Raw genomic sequence first — 24841 nt, 5'->3', positions numbered from 1 at the left:
CGGGCGGGACGGGGTCTAGAGGCCTCGGGTCCCAACCCAAAGACCCTGTGATGTCACAAGCTGCCGTGGAGGGCTGGAGGCCGGGGGCCACGATGGAGACCTCCGGCAGGTCGGCGGGCGGGACGGAGACGTCCGAAATCTCTACAATAACCTGTCAGGGGAAAAGAGCCTTCACGGATTCTGTCCATTTCATAGGATTTTATCTGCTCGATGTCTTTGTGTTATTGAGTTCCCTGTGAAGCCCTTCGGGGTCCCGAGGACCGCACCGTGAACCGTATGAAAGAACCAGAAGGTCTCACTTGCTGGTCCCTGCAGGCCGAGGACGTCCTCAAGCGACAGGAGGTCCTCCTCCACGTCCCGTCGTCCGCTGGGAGGACGGGAACGTCGCACTGCCAACAACACACACACACACACACACACACACACGTTAGAACGAGGCTTCACAACAAGTACAGTCAAAGCTACTTCTGGGATGCCCCGGGCCCATTTGGACTCCTTTGGGCCCCTTTGGACTCCTTTGCTCCCCTTTAGGACCCTTTAACCCCTTTGGACTCCTTTGCTCCCCTTTAGGACCCTTTAACCCCTTTTGACCCCTTTGGACACATTTGGACCCCTTTGGACTCCTTTGGGACCCTTTAACCCCTTTTGATTCTTTTGGACCCCTTTGTTCTGTACAGAGTTCATACACATGTTGACTAATGGATTTCAAGGACTTTTCCAGGACTTTAAACCAAATTTCCATGACCAAACATTTTGTGAAATCTCGCTGTATCCACGAGTATTTACCCTAAATGAGACAATAGTTTGATTAAAAGAATAAATACGTATATAAATGTTTATTCTTTTAATCAAAATGCGTAAATCAACATATGAATATAACAACATTTCCACAACTTTTCTAAAACTTTTGGGATTACATTTTTTTCAAGGACTTTTTCAGGCCTGGAAATAACCATTTAAAAATGTCCATGACTTTTCATAGACTGTTGTATTGTGTCTTATGCTGTACTGGTTGTTATTGTTTATGTTTGTTATTGTTTGTTATTGTTTTATGATTGTTATTGTTTATGTTTGTTATTGTTTTATGTTTGTTATGGTCTGTCAAGGGACTACAGATGCTAATTAGCTGTAGCTACAATCTACAGAGCATCAAATGGTGACATTTATGTTTTAACTATACATGGTCCCTTTTAAATAATAATAATAAGGTCAGGTGGCACTACAGTTGATATTATGCTTTATTGTTGCACATTATGAATATTTGATATACTTATTATCCGGACTGTTGTGAGCTACATCATATTTTGCAACGGCTATTTATGTAAAAAATAAACGTGAATCTCTATTTATTTTTTTGCGTACGAATAATCTGATAATAATTATTACAATAATGTTTTAGCATTTTGGAATCCATTCAACCTCAAATCCCGTCACATGTATTATTATTTATAATATTTAATATAATCATTATCCCGATTGTTGTGATGTAATTCATTATATTTACATAAAATACAACACTGGCCCATAATTAAAACCTTAAATAAACTACAGCAGTGATTTAATTAATTGTCTCATTAATGTGTTCAGATCTCACATTTTCCTGGATGATTGGCGGCTCCATCGGCTGCTGCGAGTCCTCGTCAGTAACTTCTCAAACTGAGCTCAAGAAAAGTGTTTCCTCCACTGCGTCCATGTTGTTTATGTTTAAACGACACGAAAGTCGTATAAACTACGAAACACGAAAGAACGTAGCAACCGTGGAACCCCTCGGCGGCCATTTTGTGTGTCCGTGTCATCACGAAGTTCATATTAAATATTTCGGTCACATTGTCTGCAATAAAATGTTATTTTAGTCTGTATTTATATCGTTAGATTTATGGATTTATTAATGGTTTCTCTGCTGAATGTAATTATAAGGTCACGTGGCACTCCAGTCGATATTGAGCTTTATTGCTGCACATTATAAATATTCTATATAATTATTATCCCAACTGTTTTTTTTTCTTCGTAGAAAATATACGGGAATGTCTATTTGTTTTTTGTTTGTTTTGTGTCTGAATAATCCGATAATAATTATTACAATAATAATAATTTAGCATTTTTGAATCAATTCAACCTGAAATCCCCGTAACATGAATTACATGTGACGTTTTATTCATATTTAACCATCACTCCATCACACCTGTATAATAAGTCGATAACGCTCTATGAACTCCTGGAAGATTGAAATCTTCGTCTTTATTACTTATAATCACATACAAATTACATTTAAAAACAAATCTATTCAAAATAATTCTGTCATTTTCTTTATAGGAACGGGTGCACAACTTTTTCTCTGGTGCCCCCAACAGATTAATGTGATAAAACTCTGGTGCGAAGATATTTAGTAAAATGATCATAATTGTGACACAATGATAAACACAACTTAACAAAAAGAAAGAAATTGTTCATTCACTGAATTTACAGAGAACGTTCGTCGTATTTATGCCATTTTCTTTTGTTATTGAAAGTTCCGCCTCATTGAAATAAGACAATTATCAGCAAAATGTGGAGAGAAAAAAGAAATTTGTAAATATATCTATATATATTGTCAGGGTGCTTTTTTTGGATGTTGAAAATAAATAGTGTTGAGCAGAAGTTCCAGGATGAAGGCCTCATCTCTAATTTGTAAATATTGATTTTTTTCCAAATGGACTCATATTTAGTTGCACATCACCCATCCAGCCACTAGCGGTCACACTTGTAAAGGTTTAGTTTATTTAAATTTGGGGTTTTGCCATGTTTTACTAGAACATTCAACCGTTTCTTTTTAAATTCACGATTCTATAAAACATGTAATGACCCATTTGAGTTAAAATTATTAACTAATTAATTAATTATCAAGAGTAGGTAGCCTACTTGACAAACTTTTGAACTGAGACATGTCGACGCTACATTCCTCAACAAGGTTTTAATCAACAATCCGAGAAAAGAGTATCAACTAAAGAAAGCATCAACTGTCATGGAAACATGGGAATATTGTATATAATTAGGAAAATAAGCTTTCTGAACCTTTAATTGATCTCACATCAGGGCGTATGAGAGCATCCAGAACCCATTTCATTCCCAATGAAAGGAAGTCGTTGCCGACTCGCATCACTCTGCTTCCCCCCGGGAATTACCGACGGGTGAATATGAATATTTAGAATTCCTCACTTCTTGGAATGGAAACAGTTTCACGCACTCGGTGGATCGTAACACGGCCGAGGGATTAGCGGAGGCCCTCTCGGGGACGGCCGACACACCCAGGAAGAATAGTCTCCACTACGGTGGAGACTAATGGGGATCCTTAATAAACTAAACTAAACACTCTGACACTTCACGCCTCACTGCAGGTGCAGGTTTTCATTATTTCAATGCAAAAGCTCTGAACTGTGCGTTGTTTTCCTGGAGTCATTGTTTGAATCAAGTGAGAATTACAGCAGGGGACGTTTTAGGATGCACTGAGCTCCTATCTCCTCTTCTCTCCCTCCTTATGGATGAATCTCTGGATGATCTCTCCATCACACATGACCCCCCCCCCCCCCTCCAAGATGTACACAGACAAGAGGCCAGCTCCACAGTATTTGTTGTAACAACGGGCATTAGCAGGGCTAAGATAAAAGAGGTCCAGAGTTTCCCTCGACTCAGGATGACGGCATCACGACGGAGGCCGGATATCCCACCGCTCCAGAAGTAATACGGAAATCGTATTTCCTTTAAACAAGAAAACACACTTTGAATTCAAACCACAGGTTTTTATTTGACGAGACTGCACGTGGAAGGATAATGAACCGATACAGAGGATTATAGCAGCACTCATAACCACTTCGCCGGAGCAAATGTTCTCTCAATATTTGGGGTTTGCCACTAACTGATTGACTCCCAAGGCTCTCATCGGCCTCGTCTACGGAGGCAGATGTTTTCAGTGGAAAAGCTGCGATAAAAAAACAAAACATCGGACGTGACGGCTGGGCACTAAACTACGATGTGATATGATATTCCTTTATTTGTCCCACAGTTGGGAAATTTCAAAAATCAGACAGCGACTAGCTAGTACGAGGTTTCCCTTCAGGAGTGGAGACCGAAGCAGAGCTAGCAAAAGGAGAGATTAATATTGTTCTTACTCATCAAACGGCGTCAAACGTCAGCCCTGATCATCCCTCGTTCCCTTCACCTGGTCCTCACGCCCGTCTCACCTGTCGACCGGGCGTTTTTATTTCATGACCCTTTTACGCTCCGAGGTTAATCGTAACGGAAGTTTTCAAATAGTAAAAAAAAAGTGAAATATATTTGCCTGTTGATATTAAATCAGAAACCAGCTGCTTTTTGACAGCTTTGTACTTAAAAATATATATAATATGCGTATTGAACTGAATCCCCAGCTCCTGATATTCGACATTCCTTAAAAAATATATATGCATGAAAAACATAAATGCGTCATATATCCTACAGGAAGGACGGCGAGGAGCAGTCAGCGCGTTGAAAAGGGACGTCATCACCGCCGAGCACCAGAGAGATGATGAGGGGGGTCTGAGGGCCACGAGGGGGTCTGAGGGCCATGAGAGCCATGAGGGGGTCTGAGGGCCATGAGAGCCATGAGGGGGTCTGAGGGCCATGAGGGGGTCTGAGGGCCATGAGAGCCATGAGGGGGTCTGAGGGCCATGAGGGGGTCTGAGGGCCACGAGGGGGTCTGAGGGCCATGAGAGCCATGAGGGGGTCTGAGGGCCATGAGGGGGTCTGAGAGCCATGAGGGGGTCTGAGGGCCATGAGGGGTTCTGCAGACGCAACGTCACCGGTTGAGACTTTTGGGGAATATAATAAGGGGGGGGGGTCTATCTGTTTATTGATCCCGTGTCATTTTGTCTGGAAGTCTCCAGAACGCACCGCGGGTGGAGGTTGCGGTCACGTGTCCGACGCTCGGTCGGAGCCTCTTCTTCTTCGTCAGCTTCCCCCGCCGGTGACGAAGATCACGCGCAGCCGCGAGGTGAAGAAAACCTCCTGCACCCCCGGAGGATCCGTGCACCGACGTCCTTTGCCGTCACGGTGGGCGATGATTTTTAATTATTATTAAAACATAATTCTCATTCGATTATCCGGATTACATTCTGTCAAACAATAAATAATGACGTTTCCGGTTTACCAGTTACCTGAAGTCGCACATCCTCTCAAGAGGCCGTGACATTTACTCATGAGGTGGTGTTTGTGTATCGTGTGGCGAGTGTTTCACTCCAGTAAATGATCCGGTTTGTTCCGTGGTGCCAGTGGATGATCCTTGAAGCACAAACCAACTCCGGGCTCGGTTTATTAAATAGCAAAGTCAGACAGGAAGTCTCAAATCCCCCCCATCGGGACTCAAAATGGGTCTTAATAAAATACAACTGGCGTATAAAGTTTGTCACAGTTTTTGCAGTATCCAAAGTGAAAGTTTGAAATAAAAATGCAGAGGTATTGGCAAATTAAAGGAAAGAAAACATTTAAATAATGTGCTATCCTGATACTAAAATAATATCAGTCTGGCGAAAAAAAACCTGAAGACTTCTCTAGCAAAAACTCTAACTCACCTGATTCTGTTCAACACTCAAATATACAATATAATACATATGTCCGTAAACAACCTTAATTTCAATAGATAATCTTGTTTACAAGTGCACCTGGAGGAAAAAAACAACATGTATCCCCCCCCCCTCCCCCGTTCATCGTCATGATCTCGCTCAACGGCACATCTTCTGTGTGAGCTCCTATCAAGAATAAAGACTGTGGTCCACAACTGTACATATTTAAATTATTTTCAAAAGAGCATCTTCCCGTCGGTTCAAGAGTCCAGTGGCTGAAGCGGAAAGAGAGAGAGACGGGCTGGATTTTGACATCTTGGGATCACGGCTGTCGCTTTCCTTTTTTCTCCTCAGCTCGGAGGTGGACCGGTCCTCGGTCTCGAGGGGGACTCCGCTGGACTTCCGGGACTCTCGAGCGCGTCGTCGTTTTCTACTGACGGGTGCCGGGGGGTAGAGAGAGGTTGGCCATCAGCTCGTGAACGGATGCGAATATCGTACACTCGCCTGGAAGAGAGACGGGGGAAAAAAAGAGCCGGAGCGTTAGAGAAGGACTAATGTGAAAATCCAGCCGACGCCGGTTTCCCACGTGGACGCGATCGGAGCCCGGCTCGTCTCACCCTGTCGGGCCGGGTGCATCTCGTTGAACCTCTTCAGGATGTTGGAGACCATGAGCGCCGCGGCGCCGGAGGAGCTGTGCTGCCGGGGGATGTCGGCCTGCTGCGTGAGGCCGGTGGACATGTCGTACACGATGGGCACGATGATGCTCACCGGCTCCTGGGCCGCTGGGATACGCTGAGTCAGCTGCAACTGGGGGGCGAACGCAAAAACAAAGCGTCAACACACACACACACACAGAGACGCACACACACACACACAGAGACGCACACACACGGCCGTTTCAATTAGAGAGGATGCCACGCGGAGCCGACGTGGAGACGTACAAAGAAGAGCATCTTGGACTTGAGCACCACCGCGATGGTCCCAGGAGGAGCGATGGGGGGGGCACTGGGAGGGATGGTGAGGCAGAACTGGACGTTCCACTTCAGCTGAGCGGCCTGTTCAGGGAACTGAAGAGACGCAAAATATATACATTATATAGAAATATAGCCCAGGATCTTCAAACCTCAGTTATCCTCTCACAAGTGTGTATATATATATATATATACACACACACACACATATATATATACACACACATATATATATACATACATAAATATATATATATATACACATGTATATATATATATTAGGGCTGTGAAACGATTACAATTTTTAATCGGATTAATCACAGGTTTTTGTGGATTAATCATGATTAATCACATATTACCGATATTCTCGGTATATTTTGTGAGAACATAGAGATTTATGACAAAAGACGGATATATACATTTATACATTCTTCTATACAATGGTGCTGCAACTCAGCAGTTATTTAGCAGTTTTCTTCCATATGGAACATTAATACATCTTCATCCTAAACAGAATGTTTAACCCTCCTGTTACCTTTCGGGTCAATTTGACCCCATTCAATGTTCAATGTCGGTGTTCTTTGGGGTCAATTTGACCCCAGGCTGTTTTTCACTGTGTCAAACATATCAGAAATATCAACTTTTATTTATTTAAAGGGCTATTTAGGTAGTCAACAAACAAACATAAAGTACCTCACACTTAAACTTGGGAAGCAATATTAATTCTAATAATTTTCTGGAGGTTTTAATTGCTGGGGTCAAATTGACCCCGAGGGTAAAATATGTTAGTAAATGTAAAGGTAACAGGAGGGTTAAACAGAACATTTTTCTCTTGTTTGTCAACCATTAACTCCACCATGATGCAATCTAAAGGTGGACAGATTGACAAGTGACTTTTTTTTTGCTCGGTCCCGATGCGCGCGCACGGAGCTCTGTGGCGCGCCAGACGGAGATCGATAAGTGTTAACGCAACGCGAAGAGACAGAAATGACATGCTGCTGTGGAGATACGATCAACAACAGACGTTTAGTTTAATAAAAGAACAAAGACGTGCTCTAGAGAACATGTCAGGGGGCGGGCCAATCTCTTTAATGTCATGCGATCTACCGACACTACGCCGCGATCGACTGGCAGGTCGCGATCGACGTGTTGAGACCCTGATCTACAGGAAGTAAAAGTCGTAACAAGGTTTCCGGAGGTGAACCTGCGGAAGGATCATTACCGATGAACAGACCGTCTGCATGAGAGCGGACAGAGTTCAGATTGAAGTGGTGGATTGGAAACTCATTTTGCAAGTGACTTTTTTTCCGTCCCGACGACCAACAACAGACGGATTGGAAGCTCATTCTGCGCATGCGTTAAATGCGTTAAAAAAACCCAACTAGTTAAACCTGTAATTGAATTAACTGAGTTAACGCGTTATTTTTCACAGCACTAATATATATATACACACACATATATATATAAATATATATATACATACATAAATATATATATAAACATATATACACATGTATATATATATACACATATATACACACACACACATATAAATATTTCTCGATATATACATATATACATGTATATATATATATATCTATATCTATATGTGGCAGTGGGGGGTGTTTAAGCTCGGCTGCGGAGTGGGTGGAGCGGGGGTGTGGTTCAGGGAACGGTGTCTGATTGTCATCAGCTGGTCTGATGACAATCAGACCAGCTGATGACAATCTGTGTTTGTGTATCTGCGGGGCTTTGTCTTCAAAAGGAGCTTGATGGGCTGAAGACGGGGTGGAGTGCTGGAGCAGAGACACTGTCTGGGGTCATATACCATAAAGTATATTCCAAACTATCGCTCTGGCTGATCATTCCGTGGTGCTTAAAGGGGAACCTACCAGTGACGGCAAGACGCGTGTCACAGTGGCCGAACCCCTAGTTGCTTCACTGGAGCCCACTGCTCCTTAATATCTAAGGATGGGTCAAATGCAGAGAAGAATATAAATACAAATGTACATTTCTTTCTTTCTTCTTGGCGCAACATTAGGATTTTCGCAAAATATATGACGAGTGTAAATTCTAGTGCTGTCCTCGACCAAAGAAAGTGTTTAGTCACTGTGACACGCGTCTTGCCGTCACTGGTAGGTTCCCCTTTAAGCACCACGGAATGATCAGCCAGAGCGATAGTTTGGAATATACTTTATGGTATATGACCCCAGACAGTGTCTCTGCTCCAGCACTCCACCCCGTCTTCAGCCCGTCCAGCTCCTTTTGAAGACAAAGCCCCGCAGATACACAAACGCTGATGACAATCAGACACCGTTCCCTGAACCACACCCCCGCTCCACCCACTCCGCAGCCGAGCTTAAACACCCCCCACTGCCACACTATATATATAAATAAACACACACACATACATATATTTGACGTTTCCATGTTTTCCATGACCGTATGAACTCTGCAACCGCTCGTAAAAAAAAGAGAACCGTCAACCCACCAGTTCGAGCTTCATGATGCGCACACAGTCCCTCAGGATGTTGGTGGGCGCCCCCAGCAGCTTGGTGAAGGCATTCAGAGTGTTGTATTTGAAGGGAGGACCAGCAACCTAGAACAAGGACGACAGCTGATGAATCACCGGGATAACAACAACAACAACAACAACACAGTGCATGCCTTTGTCTATGAATGGCCATTAAGTCCATCCCTGTGAAGTGTTTTTGTTGGACGACTGAGGCTTCACGTGGCGGCCGCTCTTTCTTACCCGCGTCTCAAAGAACTTCTCCAGCACCTGGAACTCCTCCTGGGACCAGGGACCTGCATTTTCCGGAGTGACTTTGAGCTGCAGCGTCTGGTAGTTCTTTGGGTTGAGAGCCACGCGGCACTTGAGCACATCCGTCTTGAACATTATGACGCCCGGCTCATTGGAGTTCACGATGGACAACTGGAGGAGAGTGGACAGAGCTGGGGAAGTGAGGGGGGGGGAGCGGGGAACACCCAGACCTCTCCAGACCAGCGCAGCACTCACGTTGGACTCCTGCTGGATGATCCTCTGGAGGTGCCGCCTCATGATGACCGACCCCAGGAAGCGCTCGAGCGGCGAGCAGAGGTAGCTCCCCGTCAGGCCCGGCACCAGGCAGGGAGTGGGTGACGGGAGCAGAAGTACGTGCAAGGCATTGTGGGTAAGGACGGTGGGAATGGAGGCAGCCCAGGGGCGCTGAGGTAGCTTGCGGGGGGGAGGCATACTGGTCGGCATGACTTGTGAACCTAAAAAAACAACAACAAAGACGAGAGGGAAGGAGAGATAAGTTACAGACAAACACTCAAACGTCTGGAGACGCGTCAGACGATGTCGTCTTGTTGTCGTCTTGTTGTCGTCTTGTTGTCGTCTTGATGTCGTCTTGTTGTCGTCTTGATGTCGTCTTGTTGTCGTCTTGTTGTCGTCTTGATGTCGTCTTGATGTCGTCTTGTTGTCGTCTTGTTGTCGTCTTGATGTCGTCTTGTTGTCGTCTTGATGTCGTCTTGTTGTCGTCTTGTTGTCGTCTTGTTGTCGTCTTGATGTCGTCTTGTTGTCGTCTTGTTGTCGTCTTGATGTCGTCTTGATGTCGTCTTGATGTCGTCTTGTTGTCGTCTTGATGTCGTCTTGTTGTCGTCTTGTTGTCGTCTTGATGTCGTCTTGATGTCGTCTTGTTGTCGTCTTGTCGTCATCTTGTCGTCTTGTTGTCGTCGTCTTGTTTTCGTCTTGTTGTCGTCTTGATGTCGTCTTGTTGTCTTGTCGTCATCTTGTCGTCATCTTGTCGTCTTGTTGTCGTCTTGCTGTCGTCTTGTCGTCATCTTGTCGTCTTGTTGTCGTCTTGTTGTCATCTTGTCGTCTTGATGTCGTCGTCTTGATGTCGTCTTGTCGTCATCTTGTCGTCGTCTTGTCGTCGTCTTGTTGTCGTCATGTCGTCATGTCGTCTTGTCGTCATCTTGTCGTCATCTTGTCGTCATCTTGTCGTCTTGTTGTCGTCATCTTGTCGTCTTGTTGTCGTCTTGTCGTCGTCTTGTTGTCGTCTTGTTGTCGTCTTGTCGTCATGTCGTCATCTTGTCGTCTTGTTGTCGTCGTCTTGTTGTCGTCTTGCTGCAGACGTATCCGTGTCGGTGGTAGCGTGAAGCAACGCGCAAGTAAAGTACTTACTGGTTCCGGCACGTGGAGAATGAGGGTCGGGGATGGGCGAGTTCAGCGATGGGTTCCCAGGGGACATGCCGTGGATCCTCGCCCCAGGAGAAGGCCCCGACACCTGGGGTGAGCCTGGCCACTGGCCCCTGTGGCTGGGAGACACCATGGCGTACGGCGAGCTGGGGTCCAGAGCACCTGCGAGAGGAGGGGACGGCCGTCAGCGCCGAAACAACTGCTCGATGGACGACGACCAAAACACCGCGAAACACATACAGCACCGAGTGGCCCACTGAGCGCGGGCCACTCGGTCAGAGAGGCTGCGGCGCCAAGTGACACCGTGTAGCGCGGCCCGGCCCGTGTCCCCGCAGACCAGAACTACCACCGGGGCCAGAGTCGACGGGCCACCCTGCCGCTTACCGTGGGGACTGGCAAAGCTGGTGGGGCCCATGGCTATGCCCAGAGAAGACGGAGATGGGGTGGGGCCGAAAGGAGAAGGCGCCCTCAGAGCTCCACTAGGGGAGCCAGAGGCATGGATGTTCCCTGCACACACACACACACACACACACACACACGCACACAAACAAACACACCAAAGGACCCGTCAGACTCTTGGGTTGACAAGTTCTCCTTACACACACACACACACACACATACATACACACACACACGCATGTACACACATGCTGAAGCGGGGCAGAGGGGCTGTAGCCTCCGGCTCGCTGAGACGGAGGAATGGAAGGAGCGGACCGAACGCACGCGGCGTTCCCTCTCGGCCGTGAGGCGTGTGCACGAGGAACGCATCGGTTTAATAAATAAAAATAAAAATAATGACAAAATGGGCAAACGTGGCTGCTCTTCCTCGTTCTTCGGGCACAGTCACACGGCTCGCTCTTGCGTACGTCAGCAGGGAGAAGGGGGTGGGGGTGACAGCAATGGGATGAATGCAATAAAATGAAACGATGACTCGTCGGCCGCAGCTCGAGGTGACAGACGGCACGGGAAATCATTCACTCGCACAAACTGGGCTCGAACGTCAAAAACACAAAAGGTTTGCCGTTACCTGGCGACTGGGTGGGCATCATGGACGGCGATGGCGTGACGTTGGCGTGGTAATTTGGCGGCGGCGAGGTGAGAGGCGGGTAGACGCCCCCCGCGCCGCCTCTCATCGTCTGCGGCTGCGGCTGACTGTCCATCACGTCGGCGACCACCGGCGAGGGCGGGTTATCGTCCTCGTTGACGGAGCGCCGGCGAGCGTCCTGGTTACTGTCTACAAACATATTCAGGAATGTCTAGATGGGGGGGGGGACGGGGACACGAGAGAAGGACAGACGTTTACGTTAAAAAAGACGTCGTTCGTCAGCCGTACGTTTTACTTTTAGGCGGATCCCGATTCGGCCGTTAGCATCGAAAGCGAGAGGATGTTCGGTTTAGAGAGAAACCGCCGCCACGGCCGGTTTACCTTGAGTCCGGGAGCAGGGTAGAAGCCCTCGACGATCTTGGTGTTGTCGAAAAGACTGTAGGCTCCGTCTCTGATGGCCACCACGCCGCGGCTGCGGCAGTAGATGTCGATGCAGTACATGTTCCTGAACGCCAGGCGGATGTGCGTGGGCGACTGGGGCAAGATGGAGAAGCACTGGTAGGCGGTGTTGGTGCGCTGGGTCAGGCCCAGCATGGGCACCGTGGGGAGCTTGTTGATCGCGTTCAGAGGGGCCTGCGTGTCCGAGAGCACCTGAGGACAGAGGCAAAAAGTAAGCGACGCGAGCGAGGAGATCGCACAAAGCACCGGAGAACGAGCAGATGGCCTGAGACGTGGAGAGAGAACGTGGAACGGGAACGGTGGTTCTCAAACGGGGGGACGGGAAGAATGCACTCCAGGGGGTACGTGAGATTTAAAAAAATATATTTAAAATGTGCATCCATTCAAAAACACTTTGAAAACAGTTATTTAAGAAATATTCAATAAAATACAAGTTCATAAACTGAGTTTTAGATTAAAATCATTGATTTTTTTGGTTTTGTTTTGGGGGGTCCACAGTGATGTCTATGTTGTGAATACTGTATTGGTTTATGTAGATATAAATGTGTACGGATTGGTGTATGTAAGCTGTATAAAGACTGTGTAGATATATAAATGAAAGGAAACAGAGCCATACAAGGGGAGGGGTGGGGACAAGTTTGTCATATTTTTGTTTTGTCTTGTTTTGTTTTCTCCTTGTTTTCATCTTATGATGTAAAAAAAAAAAAACATCATCCTTGTGTGGTGTTTTTATAAGGCTATACATTTTTGTATTTTCTTTTTGTAAAATAATACTTTCAGGATAACAAACTGTAAATGCTGGCTATTTCACTACAAATATCCCGCAACATTTTTTTTGTTAATAAAAATAAATCTTAAAAAAACAAAACTCATTGATGGCATAACGCTATGGATTAAATCTTCTTTTTTGTTCAACCAAAATTGCTTTGTTGGGGGATACTGTGAAAACAAAATTCACAGGGGGGGGTAAATCACTGAAAAAAGGTGGAGAGCCCCGACCCGAGCAGATGCGGCTTCGTCACGTCCGTTTACCTGCAGCAGCATCATCACGTTGGGACTCTTGTTGAACATCTCCTGCAGCTGATGGAGAATGATGTTGTGGCAGTTGGAGCAGCCGGAGTTGGGCCCCACGGTGCCGAGGGCCAGGTGGAACCGCTGGCTGTTGGAGTTCCACTGGATGGTGACGGAGCTGCCCTTGGTGGTGCCGTAGCACAGCACCAGCTTGCGGTAGTTGTACAGCCGCACCTCTGAAAACAGGCTCAGGTAAGATGGCATCTCTGGAGGGAAGCAGTCACAATGCGCAGCGGCATTAGATGGGCGTGCCCCGTCGGCCACACAGACCCGACTAAACACACACACACACACACACACACACTTAAAATGTACTTAAGTGAATCGGATTTATCTGGGTTTTATATTTGAAACCAAGCCAACTAATAATTTTTTACATTAAAAACACGCAGTCATCGCAAATCCAAGCACCTGCAGCAAAATGACCGTCAACATGCTGATTTTAAGGGTAACGCGGTCTTTCGTTTACGTGCGCGTGAAGTCTTTGAAGGCGGCGCTCGTACCTGGCAGCGTTCGAGAGAAGTTGAGGACGCACTGGTAGAGCTGGCTGATGGCGTTCCAGTCGTTGAGGAACATCTCCACCACCTTGCGGCCGCCCACTGGCTCCGACAGAGGGTTCTCGTAGGTCAGATACACATGTCGGGTGGAGGCTAGTGCGGGGAGGCACAGATGGGTTTGTTTAGACACCGGGCCGCGTTGTAAACTTTTAGTGACGGACTGGAACACACTGCATGTGTGTGTGTGTGTGTGTGTGTGTGTGTGTGTGTGTGTGTGTACCTTGCTCCTTGCTGTGGGTGCTGTTGAGAGGGCAGTTGGCCAGCATCAGTTCGGCCACCCAGGTTCGGTTGTTCCTGCCCTGCAGCCGGAAGGTGCAGTCCAGCAGGGACCTCTCCAGCGCCCTCCTGGTCTCCTCTCCGACATCTTTACAAGGAGGAATCCTGGAAAATAAAACAATTACGCTGAGTAGTTGCAATGGCTTAAGGCAAAGTCACTCACGCTTTAACCCTCCTGTTACCTTCAAATGTACTAACATCTTTTACCCGAGCATTTAAAACCTCCAGAAAATTATTAGAATTAATATTGTTTCCCAAGTTTAAGTGTGAGGTACTTTATGTTTGTTTGTTGACTACCTAAACAGCCCTTTAAATAAATTAAAAAGTTGATATTTCTTATATATTTTACACAGTGAAAAACAGCCTGGGGTCAAATTGACCCCAAAGAACACCGATGCGTACAAGTTGTGTTCAGGACAGTGAAAACATATCATCATGTGAATGTTACGTTTTCCCAATAAATTATGAAAAGTCATGAAATATTAGGCAAAAATCATTATGCCAATCATTTTTTTTAGAGGTGTTAAACATTGAATGGGGTCAAATTGACCCCAAAGGTAACAGGAGGTTTAAAGAAGAAGGAAAAAAACACATTTTGCTGCCATCATGTGTGCATAATTGCATGCTCGAGTGTGTGTGTGTGTGTGTGTGTGTGAGCATTACTTTAGCAGACGTATCGCATGACTGCTGCCATCTCCCTCCACTTGGACGCCCTGGTTTGGGATCTCCATGTTGGACAGCTGCTCACAGACACAAACCGACACAAAAATAAGACCGAGATTGCCGAGCTTTGATCATTTCACGAGACGTCTGCGATCGGCATGACGCGACTCCATCTCTCGGAGCGCTGAGGGACTCGCCTCCGTCCTGAGGCCAGTGAAGGGCATGTTGGTGTCGCACATCGCCACGAGGTGAGCCAGCTCTTTGTTGAAGGCACACATTTCTCCAGAGCGCTTTGGCTTCTTCGGCTCTGGTTCCGCCTGATCCCCGGTTACCTACGAAGACAACGCAATCAGTAACGCATATTGAAGCACGTCGCTTTTCTTATCGATGGCGTGTCTAAAATTCACAAAAAAAGGTACTAGTTCTAAATTCAAGCCAAGCACAACATCCATTCAAACCAAGTAGCGCTCGCTACCTTTCTCTTCGTGCCGGGTCGGGCCCCTCTCCCCGTCGTGTCCTGAACGAGGTGCTCCAGGTTGGGTTTGAAGTGCTGCAGGAGCTGAGCGCACATGGGTCCTTCGTCTCCTTCCAGGTGGGAAACGGACAGGAACGAGTACTTGTACTGCATCGCTGTGGGGCTGCTCGGCACTGCTAGCATTTCCACCACCTACACCCCCCCACACCAAAACAAAAAAGAATAAGATTGAAGGACATAAACATTTCCTTTACCTTTGTGAAGCAACTTTTTTTTATACAGGGTTCTTACACATGTTGACCAATGGATTTCCAGGACTTTTCACCAAATGTCCATGACCAAACTGAAATCTCGGTATAAACATGAACAATTTAGAAAATATTGCGTATCGAGAGCGTACGCCGGCTTACATTTTGAGCGTCTTTCTTGAAAAAAAATATTAATTATTTCAAACTCGGCGTAAATGAACATGTGACTATAACAAATTTCCATGACTTTTTCAAAACTTTTATGATTTAAGTTTCTTTCCAGGACTTTTTCAGGCCTGGAAATGACCATTTTAAAATTCCATGACTTTTCCAGGTTTTCCATGACCGTAGGAACCCTGTTTATAGCACTTTAACAGGATTGAGGAACTCACAATGTAATACTGCGGAAGACGCGTGAGCTTGATGAAGAGTTTGTGTTTGGACAGGCCGCCGACGGGATGGGTAGCCGAGTTGGACAGGTGAAGGACGTCGGTGCACACGGTGGGAAGGTGTTTCACGGACTGCCGACAGCGCTGCTCCCCCAACCAGAACCTTACCGCGGAGAAAAAGAACCATGTCGGCATCAGAACTAAATCCAACGCAAAAAGTCCAAGATTCACAGATCAGAATATTACGCACAGCATTCCCACTGCTCATTAGAGCGAGACTGGGAAATTCAGAGCCTTGGCAATCCTTCCCATCTCCCATCTCGCCACCTGCTTAGCCAAATGTCGCTACCGAGTTATTAGTCAGTCAATTTTGACACACTAGAAGCAGACACCGGACTTAACTCCAAACATCCTCTGCTGTCTTTTGCCCGACCAAAAGAATACTTTATACCGTCGGGTGGAAATATACATCGCATGCTCATAGCTGTGTAACAAATTGAGAACTCACTTCAGTTGTTGAAGCCAGGATATGATGCGCTTCATATCATCGTTAACGGTCTTTTCAATGTCGTCCAGCATGGACTGATCTAGAGAGAGAGCATAGCGAGGTTTCACTCTCAGAGTAAAGAGCAGACGAACATTCACACCAGAAGAGAGACATCCGGCAAACTGCTGATGCCCCAAGTTGTCTCACACACATACACAGACACACAACCCCTTATAGAAAACACAACCCAATAATAATAATAATAATAATCATTTATTTTATATAGCGCTTCTCAAGGCACCCGAAGTCGCTTTACAGAGTCCAGTAGTCATACACACACACACACACACACACACAGTCATCCTGGTGGTGGTAAGCTACATCAGTAGCCACAGCTGCCCTGGGGCAGACTGACGGAAGCGTGGCAGCCAATCAGAACAAACGTAAACAAACATATAGATAGTGGTGCGCTAACGTGTGCTCTGACTTACCTAATCCATACAGCATGGGTTGGAACATGCCAGAATGCAGGTCTACAAAAATGTGTAAGCACTCCGAGCGACCGCAGGGCTCGAGAATCGGAATAACGAGGGTGGGCAGAGCAGTTTCGATGAACGCTGAAATAAACAAAACACACTTCAGTATCTCTTTTGCAGAAGACTCAAAACCCTGTAAACGGCACATTCATTGACAGAACGCAAATGTGTGTGTGTGGGGGGGGGATCTCTACGATCTAATGGGGAATTATTAAAATGCCATTAGATTTCCCTCAGGTTGAAAATGGTGCGTTCCGCTTCCTTACGGTGTCTTTTTCTCTCCCCCAACTGTTGTAACTGATTAGCAGCACAGCAGCTGCTGGAGGCGACAACGCTGATTTGTGTGCGCTGGCCCGACACACACACACACAGGAATGCAACGCGTTCTTGATTTATTGACGAAAAGAAGTAGAGTAAATACACACATTTGTCGTTGGAATTGTTGGTCTTCAGAATGGCCTTCAGCTCCTGGAGCTTCTGATTGGACCGCGCATGCACACTGTCGATCAGAAGCTTCTCCACCGACAGATGCTCAATCTACGGGACGACAGAGAAAGAACAAAAAACATCATCTAAAACACAGATTGGCACTTCGGTGGCCCTTAAATGGCTCTTACTTATGGTACTTTTGTAGTTCGACTATCTTGAAGAAATGTTACTTTCTGTATTCTTGTTGTTCTGAGTTTGTACTCTTGGTTGATTCACTTATTGTAAGTCGCTTTGGATAAAAGCATCTGCTAAACTTAGATTTTCCAAAGAAATAGAGTGTCTTAGGACACAACCCTGACACGTTTGATGATATTTGCATGAATAACTGATGTTTTCATCACTTTACTTCCTCAAAGCGGCATGTTCTTGTTTTTATGCGCTTAAACTGATTTTCAGGATGAACAGAGGACCAAAAGTGGATTTTCCTAAAGAATACTTATTTTCTTGATTTTCCAAAGAAATAAAGTGTCTCAGGACACACTACTTGCAAGTTTGATGATATTTTCATGAATACCTGATGTTTTCATCACTTTACTGCCTCAAAGCGGCATGTTCTTGTTTTTATTCGCTTAAACTGATTTTCAGGATGAACAGATACCAAAAGTGGATTTTCCTAAAGAATACTTATTTTCTTGATTTTCCAAAGAAATAGAGTGTCTCAGGACACAAATGTAATGTAATCTATCCGTCGGATACTCGTACGGTAAGCCATTAACCCGATTATACGTTAACCCGGAAAACACATGTCCGTCGTACCTTCATGGCTCTCTCCATTAATTTGGGGTCGCAGGCAGGGAGCGGAGGCTCGTGAGATATTTGTAATGGCTTGGATCCATCCGATTCGTCGATCTTGACCGTGACTTTATGCACTGAGGCTGTACCCGTTTTCCTCCCCAACACCTGTTGGCTGGTGAAACAAAATAAATGGGACAGAATAAGAATGAACCCTATATCAGGGTTCTTACACATTTTGACCAATGGATTTCCATGACTTTTCCATGACTTTAAACCAAATTTCCACGACCAAACTGAAATCTCGGTATAAACATGAACAATTTAGAAAATGTTGTGCGTTTTTGAGCGTCTTTCTTTCAAAAAACATATCAATTATTTTAAACTCGGCGTAAATGAACATGTGAATATAAAGACATTTCCATGACTTTTCCAAAACTTTTTGAGTTTTTTCCGTGACTTTTCCAGGCCTGCAAATGACCATTTTAAAATTCCATGACTTTTCCAGGTTTTCCATGACCGTACGAACCCTGCTATATGCATGCATCTGCCATTTTTTTACTTTCTCTCAGGTATGTTTTTTTGGGAACACAGCGTTCTCTTAAAATGTGTTTATTATGTACGGGCAAGTAAAACCATCCTTACTTCCAGACGGTCAGCGTGAGGTATTTTGCGGGCATGTATCTCTCCTCCTGCACCAGGTCTCCCCATCGCTCTCTGATCAACATCAGGGTCTGCGAGTGGAGCACCTCCAGCTGCAGGGACAGGCAGAAGGAGTCTGGACGTAATGCAGTTAAAGAAAACATTGTGGGGAAATACCAAGTCCGGGTGATTAGATACAAAAACAAAAAAAAGAAGAAGCACTATACCCATCATTAACATTCAAATCACACACTCACTCACACATCCTCGAGACACATACACGTTGTGGGTAAAAAGGGGTATTTGTGCCCGACACAGACTGCTCTTTGACACAGAGAGCGGCGCTGCTGGCGGTGGCGGTGGGGGAAAGGCAGAGCAGAAACGTACCGATTAGCATTGTGATTAGCAGTCGTGCTCGGCTTGCATTCTCGATTAGGGTCTTTGATATTTGCATCAACGCTCAACAGGCTGTTGCGTAAACAAATCCTTTGTTTCCTGCATGTACAGGTTGAAGGGCACACTGCCGAAAACTACAAATGTTCCGTGATTGGTTTGAACCAATGAAATGGTTTGAAAATAAATGAAATGGATCTACATTCTTTTACTACAGTATAAGAAGATTGGATTCAATCTATTGTCATTGCACAGAGTACAACGACATGTGTTCTCTGCATTTAACCCATCCTTAGTCATTGAGGAGCAGTGGGCTGCAGTGATGCGCCCGGGGAGCAACTGCGGGTTCAGTGCCTTGCTCATGGACACTTCAACTTGCAACTAATGGGGAGAGCCGGGATCGAGCAGGACGACCCCCTTACCCCACTGAGCTACAGCCCCCAGAAGATGTTGTAAACACATGTCCATGAGGAATGAATCACAGCTCACCAAATATGACGAAGTGAACCGCTGTCGTGAGAACAGTCCCACCCTTTACCGGTCGGGAAGAAAAGGTAATTGGGTTGTTTGAGAATTAACAATGGATTTTTTAAAAAGAGGGCTTTGAGGAGGATGAAGTTCTGCAGACGTGTTATTCATTTGAATGCTGCAAACGTCCGCTTGACCAGTCAACGCTCCATACGCTCCGACAAACACTCCCGCCCCACTGCAGTCGTTCCCACCGGACTGGGACCGAAGCCAAGCGGTTTTGTGCAGGACGCACAACAAAATGCAACGTCGATAGAAAGGATACGCAAACAGTTGTACATGTCCTGGAGGGGTTTTTCATCCGCACATAGACGTGCCTGGACCAACTCGTGGATGAAGTTCACCTGCAAACTGTGGACCAGGGCGCGGCCGTCTGCCAAGAAGGAGCAGGGGGGGTGGGGGGGGAGACACAAACGGTTAGGGAAAACCTTAGCAATGTTGTCATCGGCACCACTGTGGCGTGCAGCGGAGCTGGACGAGTGCACGCCTTACCTCCAGTTTCTTTGTCCTCAACCAGAATCTCCAACTTCAGAAGTCTCCAGGGGATGTCGGGGTCGTCTCCCATCACCGTCAAGGTGGCCTCAAACTCTCCTTCCACGCGGAACTTTACACGCCCATTCGCTACGGGGGAAAAAAATATGCACACAAGGAAAACACACTCGTTAAATCTTCCCATAACCAGAACAGCATTGAGAAAACAAAATGTTGATCACGCTGTGAGAACAGCTGTCGGCTGGAGTGCACCAGAGCGGGCTTGGCCGGCTGCTTACCGACTGTGAGGTTTGCTAGCTGGGGTGGTAAATCTGTGGTGACGAGGCGGTGTCTCAGAATCTGATTAAGCTGGCTCAGGGTGGTCTGCTTCTCCACCTTCGTGATGGGGTCTGGAGGAATGATCTTGTCCTGTAGAAATGGACGTGGTAACAACTGTGATGAAACAACAAGCTTGCACAAAAATGCGTTTTTTGTTTTTTTTTAAAGCCGAGAGTTTGATCCCCCCCGACATGCACAGTCTCCGCCAGCAGAGAAGACTTACTCGTATGCACGTGGGTAAGCGTGGGTACGTCCCCGTGGTGAGAACATCGATGGCGAAGGGGATGGCGAAGCTGGGCAGACGAGCGTGCACCAGGGCATCTCGGGCCAGCGACGCCAGCCTGTCGGCCGTATCCACGAACAGGATGGTCTGCTGATCCAGAAAGCTGGAAATCATCTGTTACCATGGATACCGTAGAGAGATGGCACTCTTATTTTGTGCTCTCGCGGCGACAAGTCGGCGCGCGGCGTATTCCACCGAAACCCTGCAAGTCAAAATGACATACCGCACATTTCTCCACTTTCCCTGCATTGCTGGCCCACTTCACGAGGGACAGCAGACGCACAAACAGCTGCCTGGTGCGGCTGGCAAACTGGACGATCTCAATTTTCCTTTAAAAAAAGAAACAGGGGGAATGTAAAAAACCAACTAACAGCTTCAGAAGAATGCATGGCCCTTCGGTGTGAAAGACGGGATGAATAAGTTCTGAATAAAAATTCAAACATACCTCTCCATGTCAGTTTTCCTGGGAAGCCTATGAAAGAGAACAAACACATTAAACAGGGCTCTTACACATTTTGACCAATGGATTTCCAGGACTTTAAACCAAATGTCCATGACCAAACTGAAATCTCGGTATAAACATGAACAATGTAGAACATGTTGCGTATTGAGAGCGTACGCCGCCTTATATTTTGAGCGTCTTACTTTAAATAAACATATTAATTATTTCAAACTCGGCGTAGATGATGTGATTATAACACATTTCCATGACTTTTATGATTTCAGTTTTTTCCATGACTTTTCCAGGCCTGGAAATGACCATTTAAAAATGCCATGACTTTTCCAGGTTCTCCACGACCGTACGAACCCTGATTAAAACAGGCCATTAATGCAACAGTTCCTCATCCTCGGGAGCCGAGCAACAGCACATGACGGTATCTGTTTGTCCCATTTCATCAAATGGAAACGACCATCTTTCAGCGAGCTGTTGCAAGTGGTCCATCACAAACCCACAAAATGATCTAGCGACTAGTCTTGAATAAATACCAACTGTTAACCCTCCTGTTACCTTCAAATTTACTAACATCTTTTTACCCTCTGGGTCAATTTGACCCCAGCAATTAAAACCTCCAGAACATTATTTGAATTAATATTGTTTCCCAAGTTCAAGTGTGAGATACTTTGTTTGTTTGTTGACTACCTAAATAGCCCTTTAAATAAATAAAAAAGTTGATATTTACCTTCGCATTCGAGAATGTGGAAGGTTATGTTTTGATTTATTTATTTGTATGCGTGTTATTCGCATAACTCAAAAAGTATTAAACCGAATCGCATGCAATTTGGTGGGATGATTGGTTATTATCCGGGGACCATTTGACTAGATTTTTGGATCGATCGGGTCAAATGTTAAGGTCAAGGCCATGAAAAGGTACCAAAAAAGTGGCTGCGGCGAAGGTATGCGCTCTACTGAGTGCACGTTCTAGTTCTTATACGCGTTACAAATTGACCCCAAAGAACACCGATGCGTACAAGTTGTGTGCAGGACATTGAAAACATATCATCATGTGAATGTTATGTTTTCCCAGTTGTCCTCAATAAATTAGGAAAAGTCATGAAATATGAAGCAAAATTAATGATGTCAATCATTTTTTTTTAGAGACGTTAAACATTGAATGGGGTTAAATTGACCCCAAAGGTAACAGGAGGGTTAATGCCGGGTAACTGAGCTATAACTGTGGGCTCTTCGGACCAACGGCGGTGTGTTGTTTACCGGTACGCCCCCTGGCACACCGGTAACGACAGTTACCCGCGCTGGACACGTTCCTCACAGCTCTAAATATGAAAGACTTCTCCCAATTCCTCCATTGGTGTCAACTGTAACGGGCTAGTTGGTTTGTGTGTGTCTATCGATGGTGGCTGGAGAAGAAGAGCACCAACTGAACGTGTGAACGTTAGCTGCACAGCCCGTTAGCTTTGAGGCCTACACCGCGAGTGTTACTTACAGTTCTGCCAGAAGCGTAATTTCGTGGTAGGTCCTCTGGAGAAGAAATTCAATCAGCAGGCTGAGCCGGACCCCCTGCGTGGCCGGCGTCCCGGGCGGCGGCGGCTGCAGACCCGAGACGACCGGACCCCCGAGCGGGACGAGCTGCCCGTCGGACCCAAACTGCACCGGAGCCATTTTACAACGACAGTACGTACGGGCTAGTTAGCTCCGGCGACAAGCACCCAGCGCTACAACGGAGAGGAAGAAGAAAATAACTATCGGGATTATTTTTCGGGCTCACAACATCTCTTTCAAGAGACGAGTTTATCGGCGTGGACTCGGTTTCCTTAGTCGGGAGAAAACTCAACAAATGTACCAAATTTGGTAACTCATTACGGAGAAGGCTCAACGCCGCTCGGCCGCCATCTTTGCTGTCGGGAATGCCTGCAGTCCGTGAGGTGGGCGAGAAAACCCGGAGCGAAGCCTCGAAGGAGGAGAGTCGTGAACGTCGCCTCGTAATTGTGTTTGACACCTGGTTCCCAGACCGGATTAACTGGGCCCAAACAAGCTGGTACACGTCGGGCTCTCAGTGCCAGAGATGTGCGTATCTCACACTTAGTTTAAGTTTATTGTATTGTTTTATGAATGCAGTCTCTAATCTGTGGCCTTGAACATTTGTTTCTGGTATCACAGGTTAGAAATACTGTGTTCCAGATCAAAGTATACACAAACTAGAACGGGCACTCGGTAGAGCGCATACCTTCGCATATCACAATATTGGGCATTGAATTATGAACATGTTGGCATTAGTTGCATGCCAATTGGATAAAAATTGACCGCGCTATGGTAAAATGAAGATGTTGACCTTTCCATGACCTTGACCTTTGACCCGATCGATCCCAAAATCTAATCAAATGGTCCCCGGATAATAACCAATCATCCCAACAAATTTCATGCGATTCGGTTTAATACTTTTTGAGTTATGCGAGTAACACGCATACAAATATATAAATAAATACACGGCGATCAAAACATAACCTTCCGCATTTTCAATGCGAAGGTAAATATTAACTTAATGATATGCTTAAATTGTGCAGAATGAACCCTTTTCAGAGTAATGTTTTTTAAATGATTGGATTGCGATCATTGATAGATGATGTAATGCGTGGCAATTTAATATCCTGCTGTGTTGCTTAATCTATGATGAAATATCTTTACATTTGTTGGTTATATTTTAGTAATCTGAGTAGAGGTATACAGTTACATTAAATGGATCTACTTAAGTGGGCTAAACTTGGGTACGTATACTTTTCAGTTCTACTCACTTTCCACCACTGCTGATGACAGAGAAGGTTAAAGAATACACACAAAAAAACAAAAAGTCCAAAACATTATGAATCACAAAATCCAGAAGTAAACAACTCACGATGATACTACCCATTACAACTAATTGATGTGTTTGACAGAGATATGGGCATCAGTTAAACAACTCTCTGCCTTATCTAAACACTTGATATTATTGTGGTCATGTGCTTTATTTTTTAAATTATATTTTATACAGATGTGATTATAACTCTATTAAATTCTGCCATCTTTAATAGTATGTCTCGATCAAGTCTACCTTGAAAAACATTCTAAGAGATGGTTTATAGGCTGTCTGAATATATTAATAAATGTCATTTCTGCAGTGCTTTTATTAGATGTCACAGTTTATCTACATCTCCCGACCTAAAGCCAGCTAAACGCTTCTCAGTAGGCCCCCTTTATGAAACGGGGGCTATTAAAAATAATAGAAGAATCGCATTGGAACGGTAATAATCGGCTGATAAGCCCAAATCTCAGGTATCAGGAATGAAAAGGTCAGATTGGTGCATCCTTAAATGGAAACGTGAACATACGCAAAATGACACGACACATGCATCCATTCTCACACAGCAATGAGTGATACCATGATTTATTCTATATTTTCTAATATCTCATTTAATCATTTCCTTGCCTTGTTTTTAAAATGCTATCCCAGTGGTGTATTTGGTCAAGATTGTTGTCTGAAAGAGGCTCATAGTGTTTTCGTATAGGCATGCAAAATCTTATTGGCTTCCAAGGGTGG

At 45.5% G+C, this 24841-nt stretch overlaps 2 protein-coding genes across 5 annotated transcripts in view; one reads left to right on the top strand and one right to left on the bottom strand.

Annotated features, from left to right (window-relative positions):
* Nucleotides 1-5305: 5305 nt before the first annotated feature.
* On the bottom strand, nt 5306-24711 carry med14 (mediator complex subunit 14). Of its 4 annotated transcripts, none has more exons than XM_056436290.1 (29): nt 22754-24708; nt 21256-21282; nt 21034-21139; nt 20751-20924; nt 20488-20617; nt 20210-20338; nt 19983-20090; nt 18800-18932; nt 18179-18329; nt 17359-17470; nt 16889-17014; nt 16419-16497; nt 15914-16073; nt 15274-15465; nt 14996-15130; nt 14799-14875; nt 14080-14240; nt 13806-13952; nt 13264-13508; nt 12154-12423; nt 11755-11983; nt 11112-11234; nt 10713-10889; nt 9564-9802; nt 9300-9479; nt 9036-9143; nt 6515-6640; nt 6191-6380; nt 5306-6077 (listed from the first exon to the last, which is right to left on the bottom strand). In XM_056436290.1, exons 1-29 carry the CDS (start codon nt 22927-22929, stop codon nt 6004-6006), a joined length of 4284 nt encoding a protein of 1427 aa, XP_056292265.1. In that variant the 5' UTR covers nt 22930-24708; the 3' UTR covers nt 5306-6003. The 4 variants fall into 4 exon arrangements, with proteins under 4 accessions (XP_056292265.1, XP_056292275.1, XP_056292283.1 ...); XM_056436300.1 differs by having other exon boundaries at nt 13264-13478; XM_056436308.1 differs by lacking the exon at nt 11112-11234 and having other exon boundaries at nt 22754-24706.
* usp9 (ubiquitin specific peptidase 9) overlaps nt 22920-24841 on the top strand; it is a 47489-nt gene continuing 45567 nt past the window's right edge. Inside the window, exon 1 of the mRNA XM_056436245.1 lies at nt 22920-22941. The gene's annotated coding sequence lies outside the window, so the exon portion shown is untranslated. The remainder of the gene's footprint in view (nt 22942-24841) is intronic.

This window comes from Pseudoliparis swirei, chromosome 2, assembly GCF_029220125.1.
Source record: "Pseudoliparis swirei isolate HS2019 ecotype Mariana Trench chromosome 2, NWPU_hadal_v1, whole genome shotgun sequence".
NCBI classification, from domain to species: Eukaryota; Metazoa; Chordata; class Actinopteri; order Perciformes; family Liparidae; genus Pseudoliparis; species Pseudoliparis swirei.
The sequence above is the reverse complement of the archived record's forward strand: the minus strand, read 5'-3'. Positions and strand labels throughout refer to the sequence as shown.

Bases quoted from the DNA above. Each gene is read 5' to 3' on its own strand.
- med14 (XM_056436290.1), bottom strand. From the start codon at position 22,929: ATGGCTCCGGTGCAGTTTGGGTCCGACGGGCAGCTCGTCCCGCTCGGG. The intron at 18,330-18,799 runs GTAAGGATGGTT...TTGTTTCACCAG, and splicing joins CTCACGCTGACCGTCTGGAA to CCAACAGGTGTTGGGGAGGA. The intron at 10,890-11,111 runs GTAAGCGGCAGG...CTCCTCTCGCAG, and splicing joins CAGCTTTGCCAGTCCCCACG to GTGCTCTGGACCCCAGCTCG.